Source organism: Ylistrum balloti, unplaced genomic scaffold (genome assembly GCF_031769215.1).
Source record: "Ylistrum balloti isolate Yb309-2 unplaced genomic scaffold, AGI_CSIRO_Ybal_v1 Utg370260, whole genome shotgun sequence".
Taxonomy (NCBI): domain Eukaryota; kingdom Metazoa; phylum Mollusca; class Bivalvia; order Pectinida; family Pectinidae; genus Ylistrum; species Ylistrum balloti.
The window spans coordinates 775,754-793,510 of NW_026782205.1; the positions used below are offsets into that span (position 1 = coordinate 775,754).

At 36.3% G+C, this 17,757-nt stretch overlaps 1 protein-coding gene across 1 annotated transcript in view; it reads right to left on the minus strand.

The window, feature by feature from the left end:
- Positions 1-1,223, minus strand: part of LOC132552597 (synaptophysin-like) — a 49,802-nt gene extending 48,579 nt beyond the window's left edge. Inside the window, exon 1 of the mRNA XM_060216783.1 lies at positions 1,205-1,223. Coding sequence (XP_060072766.1) covers positions 1,205-1,222 — 18 coding nt within the window. The 5' untranslated portion in view covers position 1,223. The remainder of the gene's footprint in view (positions 1-1,204) is intronic.
- Between the last annotated feature and the right edge of the window lie 16,534 nt (positions 1,224-17,757).

The following is a 17,757-nucleotide window of genomic DNA, read 5'->3' on the forward strand; positions in this document are numbered from 1 at the left end:
AATAAATATTTAGAAATGCAAACTTGCATGTCTTATATTGGCAAAAAGATGATTTTTAAAATTAACACATTTGATGGCAGCAAGTTGTAGACTGACAGATGAAAAATAACTTTAAATGGTTGGTGTAATGAAAAGGCAAAAAGTATGACTCATTTGAAGAAAAAAAAAAGATCAAACAATAAAAACTGTAATCTAACCCTTTAGAAAAGACACACAAAAAAAATAGATATCCACCATCTTTATACCATGGATTCATTTTGATTATTATTTTTTTTTTTTTTTTTGCATCAAAATGTCATTACCATTCAATTTAATGATTTTAAGTAATATATGTGTACTTTTGGGCCACCATTTGCTAATCCAAGTGTCCCTGTGATTAAGCAATGGCATGAGAAACATTAGTGCAATCACATTTCTGATACACATAGTCATTTCAGGTGGGCAAATTTTAGGTTGTATCAAGAATTTTTTTTAAACAATGAGCATTCATTAATTATTCAGGATTTTTTCACTATAAATTTTATAATATGAACACATTACAATTCATTTATGAACTTGTCTGGTTGCAATTCATAGATATAACATAACTACCAAGATACGGTCCTTAAGGGGTCCGTAACTAAAGCACCAAGGATAATTATTTAAGCACTCTGACCTTATGTAGTTCGCTTAACATTACGTTAGAAATTCTTCAACTGTAATCTAATTGCAGAACTCGATTTCTAGAGTAGACAGTTGCTTCAAAACAGCGGTCAGTGAAGTCATGATATTTCGATGAGTTTCCAATGCAAATAATAGGCACTAGGATCTTTTATTGAACAGAAAGTAAATAAAGCGGACACAGTTGATTGACAGGGTCACGCCTACTTTTGCACCGGCCTACAAATTAATGACAGCGAACAAGAAAGGGATATCTTATATCACAACAAACGTATCATGGAAGACATGGCACTAAATGAACATACAATTTTGTCTTTTATATTGCACATTTCAATGTCTCGTGACCAATAACAAATATATAAATGACTCATGAAACATGCTATGTCAAAACACAAACAATTGAAGTTACAACATTAAAAGACATGTAATGCAGGCTTTAGAGATCCATGAGCAAACGTGATGTGAATATGGGAGTATTTTTCAAAATAAAAATATCGGGTAATGATACGTAGGACAAGGAAATGATATTTTTAGGCAAAGCTACCTTCCCGACGACGTCCATGATGATTTCTCGGTATGCAGGTCCGCAGCGGAAATGAAACCTCGAATTTCATTGGTCAATTTATTTTGAAGTATTCTAGTATTAAAAACGACAAAAAGCTTAATATCCGGATATAATCGCATGCTCGCAAGAAAGAAAGAAAGAAAGAAAGAAAAATGTAGTATGAAATCATATGTCACTGAAAGGCGTTCCGAATTATACCTTCCTTCATGAAATGTCACAGCTTCCACTCGTCAAAGAGTATAACGTCACAAGACTTAAAATAGCACTGATTTAACCGTTAAGTTTCTGGTAACTATGTAGTATTTTAATAACGCCTTTTTAAAAGTTGAATCGTGTCCTTACTATAAGTCTGTGGGCAAAATAACCAACGACTTCATGCATCATTTTTTTTTAAAGATATATATATTTGAAGGAAAAGTCCGACTGCAAAATCGAGTTATTTAACTTTTTTTACATATTATACGAGTGGCATCAGACAGCCGCACTGCTCCTGAATGGGACCGGGTACTGACTGGGACCGCTGACTTGGGCCGTTGCTGACGGAGACCGGCGCTGACTGGGACCGTTGCTGACTAGGACCGTAACGCTAGATAACTCGTGCGGACTTGCACATTAATACTAATCATACATGTGTGTAACTGATACAAACACGTGTAAGTGTAACGTTACCAACCTTATGACATTTCAACATATTGATACAAAGAGTGGCTCTTTATTATTTCACCATCTGAATTTTTAATCTTTTATTTATTCTAGACACATGTAATTATATATACTGATCAGTGAATGATCTACATATAATCTGGATATGAGATAGAAATCGGGTGTTTTCCTTTGTCGAATATCCTAATAAACACAACCTCGACAAAGGCGGTCCCAGTTACTCCCAGTCAAGATCAGGAAATCTAACGTCTTATATTTTCCGGCAAATTTATTATACTTAAACAGAAAAAAATACACTCATCTTTGACCAAATGATATTAATATGAGATAGAAATCGGATGCTTTCCTTTGTCGTATATCTTACGTCTTATATTTTCTGAAAAATTCATATAAAGCTCATACCTGTTCTATAAAAAATAGGTTTCACATAATCCACTACCTTATATAGTAATCCATACATTTTACAAGATAAATATTTCCCACCAGTAGCTAACTTATACCAAAACATAATAGTTCTAATTTTAATTTCATTTTCAACTGGAAATCTCCCAAGTTCACCAAATACCATAAAAGTTGGCGTATTTCTTCTTACTTTGATAGTTCGATTTAAGAAAATTTAGTTGTATTTTCTCAATGATATTTAGATTTTCAAATCCCGATACTTCCACAAAATACAGGAATATTGGGGTAAGTAAGGTATCAAAGAGCTTTACCTGTGAGTCAACTGGGAGATATATACATGTACATTGTATTTTTGATTTTCAGATAAAGACCAAAAAGTGGTTTTTGAGCCTGTTCGGTGATTTTTTACTAAGCAAAGTTACCATTAAAGTTCATAATTATTCCAAGGAAAGAGTAGGGATCACTTATTTCCAACACAGTGTTGTTAAAAAGTAAACCTTGGCAGGGTTTTTTTTTTTTTTTTTCGTTTCCTTTTACAAAATATTACAACTTTTCTTTTTGAAAGTTAACCTCAAGTTTCCATGATTTACAATACTCTTCAAAAATATTTAAAGCAGACTATAGACCATTGCTGGACTCTGACATGATTACTGTATAGTTTGCATAAAGTAAAATGAATGTAAGTCTCGCACACATTTCATCAAGGCACTTTACTTCGTTTTGGTCAAAGAAATCCTCTAAAGCTTTAAGAATATTTCAAACAGTTTCCCCTTGTTTTACTCCGACATAACACAAAAAATGTAAGACGTTTCTTGGTCACCAAATTTTGCCTTTGAATGTATATTTATATAACATTTAATATTTTTGCTGAAATATTACTTTTAAGCAATTTTCTCCATAATCCACACATCCACACTGTATCGAAAGCTTTTCGGAAATCGACGAATGTACAGTATGATGTTTTACCTATAGCAAAGTTTGTAGATATTAAATAATAGAGTATAAATATATTCTCTGTCGTAGAGAAACCTTTCCTGAAGCCTGCTTCAGCATCGGATATAATTTGTATTTCATCAGGTATGTCGTTTGTTAAGATAGAGGTAAAAACATTTCTATGACAAGACATAAGAGTTATCGCCCTTTAATTATCAGGTTATTTAGCGTTAACTTTGATTTTATAGATAGGAATAATTACGCCCAATTTCCATCGCATAACCTTCTTATTTTTTTCCTAAATAACAGACATTCTCTAATATTTTCACAGCAAGGTAAGAGTATGATACTTGATATTAAAAACAAAAATGTGAAAATGCTAACTTTGAACTGCATAGCTACAAATAAATTAAAAGTGAGCTGTTTGATACTATGCTTAGCATCTATCTTTTATTTCAAACATATAATTTATATAGATATGAACTAGACAATTCTCATTTCTTATACCTTTCTATTTTTTCTGCCCGCGCCTTAACCCATCTGCCCTTGTCGAATGTATGGAAACCGCAAGGCATCACAAACGATACAAATCCCCTCGCTCACATTTACAATGAAGTTTGTTAAAGGATACTTTCCATGTGTTGCATCTAACAGTGTCTAGCTAAATTACGTACCAGCAACTTCACCAGCTGATAATTGATATAGTTGTGTCTACCGTGGTATTATCAACGCACCTGTAAGCTATTTTCTTATCAACATAGTATATGCGGAATGTATTCTGATGTGCCATATGCAGCTATTGAAGACAAACCTTGTCGCGCATGTGCAGCTTTTTCGCTCCAGATGAGCGATTTTTTACGGTAGATAATATAGCGACGTTTCAGAGAAAATATTAATATATCGTTTTTAAAGAAAAAAAAATATATGCCTCTGATCAGTAAATTCAACATTTCTTCGTTACAAATATGTCATATATAAATTTTAGATGAAAATTCATTGTTTATTTGTTTAGTTGAAACTTGCATATGAATCTCCTTCATTGTCCTAACAAATTTGTAACAAAACGATTATTTTGACCTTTTCAATGTGGAATAAGAGCAATATTATGAATAAATCTCCAAATGTATGCATCTGGCTATCAAGCATAGTAACTTTCTAACACATGGAACTGTTGATTCCTCATAAAATGGCAACAATGACCTTGGCGTTGACCCTGGCAAACGGAAACACTAACTAGTGTAAGATATTATGATACTTGACCAACATGTGAAGTTTGATAAAAAAAAAATCTGTTGAGAAATGAAGTAGCTAGACCGATGACAAATATTGCCATGCTGAAACACACACTTGTTCAAAACATTATGATACTTGACCAATATGTAAATTTTATCGAAATCGCTCGAGAAATTAAGGAAGTTGCTAGAGAAATGAAATAAAGTTGCTGGAGTGATGACAAAGATTTTCTATAAATAGTAACAGTGACCTGGTGAAGCTTGATCAAAATCGATTGAGAAATGAAGTTGTTAAAGTGATGTCAAAAGATGAACGTACGTACGTACGGAAAGCTATGTCTCCCTACGTGGTCGCCGAGAGGGGATACTTAACACAGATATGTCTACATCTTTCTGATGATGCGCGGAATATCAGGTTAAGACAACAAGCGTTTCATTACTACAAACTAATTGATGTCATACTAACTTAAAGTGCAAAATACTAATAATTTTCTGTAAAAAATGTTCCAAATGGCGTCCTGTGACCCTACTAAGTTGCTGATGTAATGTATTAAGTATTATAAATCATAACTAGTTGTAGAATGACCCTCTGATAAAATATCGATTAATTAATATCAAAATAATCATATAAACGTAGGATCTCCAAATTTCAATGTAATATTGTCTGATATTATGAGTTATGTCTGTCTGACCTACCGAAAGATCTACACTACATGTCTGTCCACGGACTAAAGGACTTATCTGTACTTTCTGTATAATTTTGTGATTCTGGAGCATGGAGGTTAGCTTGGGTTTAATCAATCATGGGATGAAAAACCGACATTCATTTCCCTCCATACTTTCAGACTTTTTTAACAACCAATTCCTCCTTTTGCCGTCAACCATTTTTATTAGTTTTATGAGATGCCCACACAGAGCTGTTGCCTTTTGTTAACAATGAATTTAACACTCTTTTTTTTTAAATACACACCAATATTTTCCATTCTCATTATATGCTATGTTTGATATTGTGACAACGTTTATATGTCATGTTTTTTTACCACGTTTATATACCATGTTTGCTATTGTGACCACGTTTATATGTCATGTTTTTTTTACCACGTTTATATACCATGTTTGCTATTGTGACCACGTTTATATGTCATGTTTGCTATTGTGACCACGTTTATATGTCATGTTTGCTATTGTGACCCCGTTTATATGCTATGTTAGCTATTGTGACCACGTTTATATGCCTTGTTTACTATTGTGACCACGTTTATATGTAATGTTTACTATTGTGACCACGTTTATACGTCATGTTTGCTATTGTGACCACGTTTATATGTTATGTTTGCTATTGTGACCACGTTTATATGCTTTGTTAGCTATTGTGACCACGTTTATATGTCATGTTTGCTATTGTGACCACGTTGATATGTAATGTTTACTATTGTGACCACGTTTATACGTCATGTTTGCTATTGTGACCACGTTTATATATCATGTTTACTATTGTGACCACGTTTATATGTTATGTTTGCTATTGTGACCACGTTCATAGGCTATGTTTGCTATTGTGACCACGTTTATATGTAATGTTTGCTATTGTGTCCACGTTTATATGCCATGTTTACTATTGTGACCACGTTTATATGTAATGTTTGCTATTGTGTCCACGTTTATATGCCATGTTTACTATTGTGACCACGTTTATATGTTATGTTTGCTATTGTGACCACGTTTATATATTATGTTTGCTATTGTGACCACGTTTATATGCCATGTTTACTATTGTGACCACGTTTATATGTTATGTTTGCTATTGTGACCACGTTCATAGGCTATGTTTGCTATTGTGACCACGTTTATATGTAATGTTTGCTATTGTGACCACGTTTATATGCCATGTTTACTATTGTGACCACGTTTATATGTCATGTTTGCTATTGTGACCACGTTGATATGTTATGTTTACTATTGTGACCACGTTTATATGTTATGTTTGCTATTGTGACCACGTTTATATATTATGTTTGCTATTGTGACCACGTTTATATGCCATGTTTACTATTGTGACCACGTTTATATGTTATGTTTGCTATTGTGACCACGTTCATAGGCTATGTTTGCTATTGTGACCATGTTGATATGTTATGTTTGCTATTATGACCACGTTTATATGTAATGTTTGTTATTGTGACCACGTTTATATGTTATGTTTGCTATTGTGACCCCGTTTATATGCTATGTTTACTATTGTGACCCCGTTTATATGTTATGTTTGTTATTGTGACCACGTTTATATGCCATGTTTGCTATTTTGACCACGTTTATATACTATTTTTACTATTGTGACCATGTTCATATGTTATGTTTACTATTGTGACCACGTTTATATGTTATGTTTACTATTGTGACCACGTTTATATGCTATGTTTGCTTTTGTGACCACGTTTTTGGTAAATTTTCCGCGTTATCGCTCTACTTCAAACATTTTGTGCTACAAATTACTTTCAATGTTACAGTTACCTCCCTTCATTTCAAAAGCGTTTGACTTCGCATATCAGTTCCATAAATATCAGCTGTATTGACTAACTTAATACTATTTCTACCACAACAGGTGGGTATAATTCAGCTCCAAAGATATCAATAAGTTGTTCAAGATCTTTTTGTAAAAATGGGATTTTTCTTGGATTTCATCCTTTTTATGCTTTGACGATATCAAATCAATTTATTTCTAGTGAGATTTTGTAATGAGTTACAATACTTCCATGTATTTGTGATAATGTCAGTTTTGCACATCAATATCAGCGACATTTCACTAAAGGTCATATCAATTCGCCGCAACTCAACTGATAACAAAGTACATGTGGGTACAGAACTGGTCATTTTAACTTCGGAACAGCTTTTTTTTTATTGTGGTAGAAACAGGTCACACAAACTCGTGGTTGTTACTTTCCAAAAGTTACAAAACACTCCCTTAATTTTTTTTTATTTTATATAATTTCATATGTGTAATGTTCTTTGACGTTTCTAGATATACATGGAATCTGTCCCATCTGCCATTGCTTAAAATGAGGCGTCCTGCCATAACTACATTTTCCTCATTTTTTTAGGGGGAGGATGTTAGGAATGGTATCTATTCCACGTGGCACCTGTGTTGCATTTCATTGTATCATACACGGACCATAAATGGAGTGCGAAACTTTGGATTTTTTTCTCGAATTTTACCATATTTTTTATGTTAATTCATTTTTTGCTCAAGGTCAGATTTTTAATTTTCCTTAATACCTTTCTAAGCACAATATTGGTCTATCGATCAAGTTGCACATGACGAGATCAAATATAATAATAATGAAATAAGTTACAAAGTATTTTGAAAAATAAGTGACCAGCTGCGCCACGTGTAACGCATGTATCTTAATTTTCTAACCAGATTGATATTGATATAAAAAATACCGGTTTTAATTGAGGTGTAATAATATGCATACGTCAAATTAAATACACAGATATACCGGAAGTCACTTCAATGAAATGTTGATGATTCATGGTCCGACTCAAACTAACAGTAGTCGCCCGACAAAATTCCTTGGTATCGCCACGAGATGTAGATTTTCCTTCGTCGAGGGAATGGGATAAATGCTGATACGATTGTACAAAGTCCGTCGTTCCTACGGAAGCTCCACTCCCGTATACACGATAATGTATATGTCTACAAAGCATGGTCCACTTCTAGCAACTCATTAAATACTCGAATTGACGGAAAAGCAGAGTTTCACTGTTTATTTTTTAAGAATTATGAGAAACGTGAAAAGTTTACTTTCTTTTTCATAGTATTTTTTAAAAAGTTATAATTTTAAAAGTGTCTTATCGTTTATAAGAATGCCTATCAGTGCTTTGCTCAATTGCTTATGCTTGAGTTCCGGTATGTAGCTTTACCGTCGATATATGTAGGCTGGAGGCCGTATGTTTTAATCCTCAATTGCCTTGTTTTCTTTTTACATTGCTCATTAAACAAACTTGATTTTGGTGTGGTTGTATAATAAACAGTTGGGTGATATTGAATGTAACCAAGGTCCGTCGCCCATACTTTAGGAATTCTGAGATTTGATGTAAAAAATCTTTCATCGGATTCTTAACAATTTCATTTTCAAGCCGGTCGATATCATAAATAAGAAGATATCTAACCGAACCCAAAAATAGACAAAATTGTTCACAGTGAACTGACGGTAGATTAATCGTATTTTAATATAACAGATATACCAGCCAGTATATTGAAATGTCTTACACGCCATGGAGAGATTATAATTAAAATGCTAATGAAATATCTACCAGTATGTTTCTGAGATATACAAAGTACTGGTATGGCTATTTATTATTGCCTTATCAAAACCACATGACCACAGACCAAAATACAGTCTAGACATCTGTCAACACAACCTTACAGCTTCAAACATCTTGCCAGAGACAAGCCCTTTATTACGATATGTAATAAGATCCGGGTTTATGGGTATATGAACTTATTTACAATACTTTGATTAAAATGTGAGGCCTTTTACCTCAGTCTGTTCAAAATAAATGGTTATATATATAATGGCCAATAAAATGCCAACACTATCTTAGTGACAAGCTTTACTGATAGGGCAACAAACATTGGCAATATCTAACAAACATTGGCAATTTCTAACAGTACAGAGTGCATAGCTTGATACAAACAAAGCTCGTATATCCCAAACTATTTCTCTGACTCAAATTTAAGGACACGTAAACTCTTAAAAACGTATAAGGATGGGAAAGTGATATGTTCCAGAAGGGTAAGCGGCTTTTATCTTATCGTCGACAGCTGTAACGTAGGTTAATGAAAGCACCACATGTTTTCAAATGATTTTTATCACTTTGCATTTCTCAAAACCCTGTGTTGGAAGTTACCGACATCTATAACGGAAATCGTGATAGCAGGTGCGACATGAATACAAGATTTGTTAGAGCAGCACACATGTTACTATATAGAAATGGAAAATTCACATTAGGAATGTACAAGTAATGGTATTTGCCAATAAAATATAAAAAATGACAGATTTCTAAAGAGCATGTCACATTCGTATTTCTTTAATTTGATTTTAAATTAATTATTTGCACGTTTAGATTTCATTCTTCCAAAGGTAAGACAAACAAGTATAAAGTACTGTCGTTATTTAGCATCCACAGTAGATAACGACCCATTTGGCACATAATTTAATAGATGTCATTAGATAAAGTCTGAAGCAGACTATCTTCTGTTGTAGAGAGCTTGTACTCATGTTTTATCGCTTGACCTTGTTGAAGCTTTTTGTGTTGATAGGCTGTGAAAAAAGCACTAAACACACGAAAGTCTATTTAACGAAGATTTAATTTGTGTTGTGAATGATTATCTAGATAAGTCCTGATTCCTTTTTTCTTTTTCCACGCGCAAAGGAGATTTGTTAGTAGATAAAGTACACGTTATCTTTTTATATATCATTTAAACAGTAGAAATTTACTGTAACAAAGTAACATTTTTTCGATGTAGAATATGAATTAAAATAAGTATTTAATAATTCCTTGGTTTATGCTTAAGTTCAACGAATACATTAAGTGCCAGTATTCATAAAAAAGGAAATCACACAGAAATTATACCTACCGACAAGTTTATTTCAACTTACCGATATGGTTATCCGAAGTGTGACAAGTGTTGTTCTTAAAAACTTGACAAACACAAGTATATCACTCTAATGCATGATTTCTTCATATTCTTAATCAAGTTTTAAAAAATCTCAATAGTATGTTTCGTCAAAAAAAAAAACATTCGTTTATACCATGCCTTTGTACATTATATATCACCATTTTGATAAATTCTTTTCTTGGCACTTTGTCTGTAACTGACTAGCAGGGATTTTATCTCCGGTATGTTATCAATGTAGAGATATTTTCCATGGTTCTGATTTCCGCAGTTTTAACACAAGCACGAAGCATAAAAGATATCATTGTGTGTTGAAAATACAACGAAAGTAAGTTAAACACAAACTCACAAACTTGATGAAATTAGGGCAAAATATGAACAAAAGGAAGATCGATGAAAAAGTAGAAGGAGAATAGGATGGATATGCCTTAACCTAAGACAACGTCTTCCGTTAGGGTCAGTGAAACCTTACGACCACAGGTTTCGGTAGAATAAGAAATAACATATAACCACGTGTTCTGGTGGGGTAAGCAATAACATATAACCACGTGTTCTGGTGGGGTAAGCAATAACATATAACCACGTGTTCTGGTGGGGTAAGCAATAACATATAACCACGTGTTCTGGTGAGGTAAGCAATAACATATAACCACGTGTTCTGGTGGGGTAAGCAATAACATATAACCACGTGTTCTGGTGAGGTAAGCAATAACATATAACCACGTGTTCTGGTTGGGTAAGCAATAACATATAACCACGTGTTCTGGTGGGGTAAGCAATAACATATAACCACGTGTTCTGGTGGGGTAAGCAATAACATATAACCACGTGTTCTGGTTGGGTAAGCAATAACATATAACCACGTGTTCTGGTGAGGTAAGCAATAACATATAACCACGTGTTCTGGTGAGGTAAGCAATAACATATAACCACGTGTTCTGGTGGGGTAAGCAATAACATATAACCACGTGTTCTGGTGGGGTAAGCAATAACATATAACCACGTGTTCTGGTGGGGTAAGCAATAACATATAACCACGTGTTCTGGTGGGGTAAGCAATAACATATAACCACGTGTTCTGGTGGGGTAAGCAATAACATATAACCACGTGTTCTGGTGGGGTAAGCAATAACATATAACCACGTGTTCTGGTGGGGTAAGCAATAACATATAACCACGTGTTCTGGTGGGGTAAGCAATAACATATAACCACGTGTTCTGTTGGGGTAAGCAATAACATATAACCACGTGTTCTGGTGGGGTAAGCAATAACATATAACCACGTGTTCTGGTGGGGTAAGCAATAACATATAACCACGTGTTCTGGTGGGGTAAGCAATAACATATAACCACGTGTTCTGGTGGGGTAAGCAATAACATATAACCACGTGTTCTGGTGGGGTAAGCAATAACATATAACCACGTGTTCTGGTGGGGTAAGCAATAACATATAACCACGTGTTCTGGTGGGGTAAGCAATAACATATAACCACGTGTTCTGGTGGGGTAAGCAATAACATATAACCACGTGTTCTGGTGGGGTAAGCAATAACATATAACCACGTGTTCTGGTGGGGTAAGCAATAACATATAACCACGTGTTCTGGTGGGGTAAGCAATAACATATAACCACGTGTTCTGGTGGGGTAAGCAATAACATATAACCACGTGTTCTGGTGGGGTAAGCAATAACATATAACCACGTGTTCTGTTCGGGTAAGCAATAACATATAACCACGTGTTCTGGTGGGGTAAGCAATAACATATAACCACGTGTTCTGGTGGGGTAAGCAATAACATATAACCACGTGTTCTGGTGGGGTAAGCAATAACATATAACCACGTGTTCTGGTGGGGTAAGCAATAACATATAACCACGTGTTCTGGTGGGGTAAGCAATAACATATAACCACGTGTTCTGGTGGGGTAAGCAATAACATATAACCACGTGTTCTGGTGGGGTAAGCAATAACATATAACCACGTGTTCTGGTGGGGTAAGCAATAACATATAACCACGTGTTCTGGTGGGGTAAGCAATAACATATAACCACGTGTTCTGGTGGGGTAAGCAATAACATATAACCACGTGTTCTGGTGGGGTAAGCAATAACATATAACCACGTGTTCTGGTGGGGTAAGCAATAACATATAACCAAGTGTTCTGGTGGGGTAAGCAATAACATATAACAATAACACGTGTTCTGGTGGGTTATGCAATAACATATAACCACGTGTTCTGGTGGGGTAAGCAATAACATATAACCACGTGTTCTGGTGGGGTAAGCAATAACATATAACCACGTGTTCTGGTGGGGTAAGCAATAACATATAACCACGTGTTCTGGTGGGGTAAGCAATGACTAAAGACCATGTGTTCTGGTGGGGTAAGCAATAACATATAACCACGTGTTCTGGTGAGGTAAGCAATAACATATAACCACGTGTTCTGGTGGGGTAAGCAATAACATATAACCACGTGTTCTGGTGGGGTAAGCAATGACTTAAGACCACGTGTTCTGGTGAGGTAAGCAATAACATGTAACCACGCGTTCTGGTGGGGTAAGCAATGACATATAACCATGTGTTCTGGTGGGGTAAGCAATAACATATAACCACGTGTTCAGGTGGGGTAAGCAATAACATATAACCATGTGTTCTGGTGGGGTAAACAATAACATATAACCACGTGTTCTGGTGGGGTAAGCAACAACATATAACCACGTGCTCTGGTGGGGTAAGCAATAACATATAACCACGTGTTCTGGTGGGGTAAGCAATAACATATAACCACGTGTTCTGGTGGGGTAAGCAGTGTTCTGGTGGGGTAAGCAATAACATATAACCACGTGCTCTGGTGGGGTAAGCAATAACATATAACCACGTGTTCTGGTGGGGTAAGTAATAACATATAACCACGTGTTCTGGTGGGGTAAGCAATAACATATAACCACGTGTTCTGGTGGGGTAAAGCAATAACAATAACATATAACCATGTGTTCTGGTGGGGTAAGCAATAACATATAACCACGTGTTCTGGTGGGGTAAGTAATAACATATAACCATGTGTTCTGGTGGGGTAAGCAATAACATATAACCACGTGTTCTGGTGGGGTAAGCAATAACATATAACCACGTGTTCTGGTGGGGTAAGCAATAACATATAACCACGTGTTCTGGTGGGGTAAGCAATAACATATAACCACGTGTTCTGGTGAGGTAAGCAATAACATATAACCACGTGTTCTGGTGGGGTAAGCAATAACATATAACCACGTGTTCTGGTGGGGTAAGCAATAACATATAACCACGTGCTCTGGTGGGGTAAGCAATAACATATAACCACGTGTTCTGGTGGGGTAAGCAATAACATATAACCAGGTGTTCTGGTGGGGTAAGCAATAACATATAACCACGTGCTCTGGTGGGGTAAGCAATAACATATAACCACGTGTTCTGGTGGGGTAAGTAATGACTTAAAACCATGTGTTCTGGTGGGGTAAGCAATAACATATAACCACGTGTTCTGGTGGGGTAAGCAATAACATATAGCCACGTGTTCTGGTGGGGTAAGCAATAACATATAACCACGTGTTCTGGTGGGGTAAGCAATAACATATAACCACGTGTTCTGGTGGGGTAAGCAATAACATATAACCACGTGTTCTGGTGGGGTAAGCAATAACATATAACCACGTGTTCTGGTGGGGTAAGCAATAACATATAACCACGTGTTCTGGTGGGGTAAGCAATAACATATAACCACGTGTTCTGGTGGGGTAAGCAATAACATATAACCACGTGTTCTGGTGGGGTAAGCAGTGTTCTGGTGGGGTAAGCAATAACTTAAAACCATGTGTTCTGGTGGGGTAAGCAATAACATATAACCACGTGTTCTGGTGGGGTAAGCAATAACATATAACCACGTGTTCTGGTGGGGTAAGCAATAACATATAACCACGTGTTCTGGTGGGGTAAGCAATAACATATAACCACGTGTTCTGGTGGGGTAAGCAATAACATATAACCACGTGTTCTGGTGGGGTAAGCAATAACATATAACCACGTGTTCTGGTGGGGTAAGCAATAACATATAACCATGTGTTCTGTTGGGGTAAGCAATAACATATAACCACGTGTTCTGTTGGGGTAAGCAATAACATATAACCACGTGTTCTGGTGGGGTAAGCAATAACATATAACCACGTGTTCTGGTGGGGTAAGCAATAACATATAACCACGTGTTCTGGTGGGGTAAGCAATAACATATAGCCACGTGTTCTGGTGGGGTAAGCAATAACATATAACCACGTGTTCTGGTGTTCTGTGTGGGGTAAGCAATAACATATAACCACGTGTTCTGGTGGGGTAAGCAATAACATATAACCACGTGTTCTGGTGGGGTAAGCAATAACATATAACCACGTGTTCTGGTGGGGTAAGCAATAACATATAACCACGTGTTCTGGTGGGGTAAGCAATAACATATAACCACGTGTTCTGGTGGGGTAAGCAATAACATATAACCACGTGTTCTGGTGGGGTAAGCAATAACATATAACCACGTGTTCTGGTGGGGTAAGCAATAACATATAACCACGTGTTCTGGTGGGGTAAGCAATAACATAACCACGTGTTCTGGTGGGGTAACCATATAACCTTGTGTTCTGGTGGGGTAAGCAATAACATATAACCACGTGTTCTGGTGGGGTAAGCAGTGTTCTGGTGGGGTAAGCAATAACTTAAAACCATGTGTTCCGGAAAGTAAGCAATAACATATAACCACGTGTTCTGGTAAGGTAAACAATAACTTAAAACCATGTGTTCTGGTGGGGTTAGCAATAACATATAACCACGTGTTCTGGTGGGGTAAGCAATAACATATAACCACGTGTTCTGGTGGGGTAAGCAATAACATATAACCACGTGTTCTGGTGGGGTAAGCAATAACATATAACCACGTGTTCTGGTGGGGTAAGCAATAACATATAACCATGTGTTCTGGTGGGGTAAGCAATAACATATAACCACGTGTTCTGGTGGGGTAAGCAATAACATATAACCACGTGTTCTGGTGGGGTAAGCAATAACATATAACCACGTGTTCTGGTGGGGTTAGCAATAACATATAACCACGTGTTCTGGTTGGGTAAGCAATAACATATAACCATGTGTTCTGGTGGGGTAAGCAATAACATATAACCACGTGTTCTGGTGGGGTAAGCAGTGTTCTGGTGGGGTAAGCAATAACTTAAAACCATGTGTTCCGGAAAGTAAGCAATAACATATAACCACGTGTTCTGGTGGGGTAAGCAATAACTTAAAACCATGTGTTCTGGTGGGGTTAGCAATAACATATAACCACGTGTTCTGGTGGGGTAAGCAATAACATATAACCACGTGTTCTGGTGGGGTAAGCAATAACATATAACTATGTGTTCTGGTGGGGTTAGCAATAACATATAACCATGTTTTCTGGTGGGGTAAGCAATAACTTAAGACCATGTGTTCTGGTGGGGTAAGCAATAACATATAACCACGTGTTCTGGTGGGGTAAGCAATGTAGAGTAGCTCTGAATGATACAGTGTAGGACAGTTTAGTAACCAATACCTTTTGTTAATTTCAGTAGATGACTGCAATGCATATCCATAAAAGTATACTATAATCAACGTAGTAATTACGACAGTACAGGAGAATGGATTGTCGAGAACGATTATATGATAATAGTAATAGTAATTAATGGACATTTATTGCCTCTATACCCAGTCTATATCTAATACATGTATGAAGAGTTGATTCATTTTATGTCTATGTATTTCCAATGATTTAAAACCCTGATTGTTGTAATAGTCATTTCAGTTCTGTTTAACTATCTGAATGATCCGCACGGCTTATGGTGGTCCCCGTACTCTGTAAATAAATCCTGTTGATTCCCTTCCCTGTTTGTCTTCGCTTTTTCCTAATTTTTTCATCGGTTACAGTTCATCAGCCAAGCTTTCTTGTCTTAACATGCACCTGTACACATGGAAAATTGTAATTTTTCATCATTCCATGGGTCTATGAACACATCTGGTGATTTAGAAGAGGATTGCGATACTGTTGCCCCTTAGTTATCGCTCTGCTATGACGACTTCCGGTTGTTGTAGTGTCCAGTTTTTCAACATTAAATTAGATATTTCTTCAGAAGACGTATCTGGTCTACTCCCAATAGTTAGTGATTCATTATCATTGCATTTAATTGTGTATTTTGGCGTCAATTTGGCCCCTCTCGTCTCTGTTTTGTACTTGTCTGCTGCGGCGTATCCAGATAACCTCCTTGAACAACCCCTGAAAAGGTTATGTTCCCTGTGAGCTACTTTGGAATTTTCCCAGTCAATATGATTTTGCTGTGTGGAATGATCTGTTCCGATTTATTGATCTGGGACAAATCTTCAGCCTATTTCTTTGATATACGATACATCGCAGTTCTTACACCCGATTTCGTATATGCATTATGCGGAGTTCTCTTTGGGTGGACTTGGACATTTCGGAGAGTCTAGTGAGGTTTCATGTTGCAATACCATGGCATACCCTTGATATAAGGAATGACTACCTGTCATTTCATATTGTTCTTTTCCTTTGTGTTTCGTCTCTGTCTTTTCTTTGCTTTGCCTAAATTCGTTTACTTTATGAATTGCGCATCAGAGTATGTATCCACATTTTTCATGGTATTATGGAGGTGATTTTGATTTTGCTTCTTGTCTTATTCTCCGATGGCAATCGTTTCATTCCTGTTGAGCAAGATTCACACATTGTCTGGTGTATGGTTGGTGAGATCGTAAATTCAGGTTATGTTCCGTGTACGTCTTTTTACTACACACCAATACTTTGATAGTACCGTCATCTTTCTTTATTAGAAGAGTTTCAAGGAATGCCATCGATTTCTTCCTCATAGGTGAAGTTGAACGTTGTTGGTGGCATTTACAGTATTGATATGCAGTCAAATCCTTCCATAACCCTAATTTGATTATTTCCAATATGTTATTCACATATTATTTCCACAGACTAGGCTTGCATTCTAAGGGGGCTGTGACTATAGTCGCTTTCTTTAAGTGCTCCATGAATACGGTGGCCACAATACGAAATACTGGGCTGCCCATGACTGTGTCGAACCGTTGTTAATAAATGGTATATCGGACAACAAAATATGTTGTTGTATGCACAAATTTTAGTAAATTATGTTCTATCGCAATGGCCGGTCTTGCTCTAAATGGGTTCCTAATAATACCACGTGCTTTGTCAGTTGGTGAATAGAGAAACTACGTTAAAATTAAAATATGTATATGTTTAGTTTAAATTTCCATGCATTACTTGATAGCCGGGATCTGCTGTATGTCTGAAAAAATGTCAGATTTGTACCCTGGGTCATTTGAATATTGCGCCAGAATTCGACCCACAATTCACCAGTGTTTATACATACTGCACGTGCTTCTGAAAATGGTGATCATGACCTGTAAACACTCTGGAAGTAATTTAAGAAGGTACACATCTTTGACATATCTTGAGGACTTAGCTGGGCGAGATTCCTCTTTTTTGACATTACTTACCCGAAGAAAATGTTCCGAAATAAACAATAAACGATA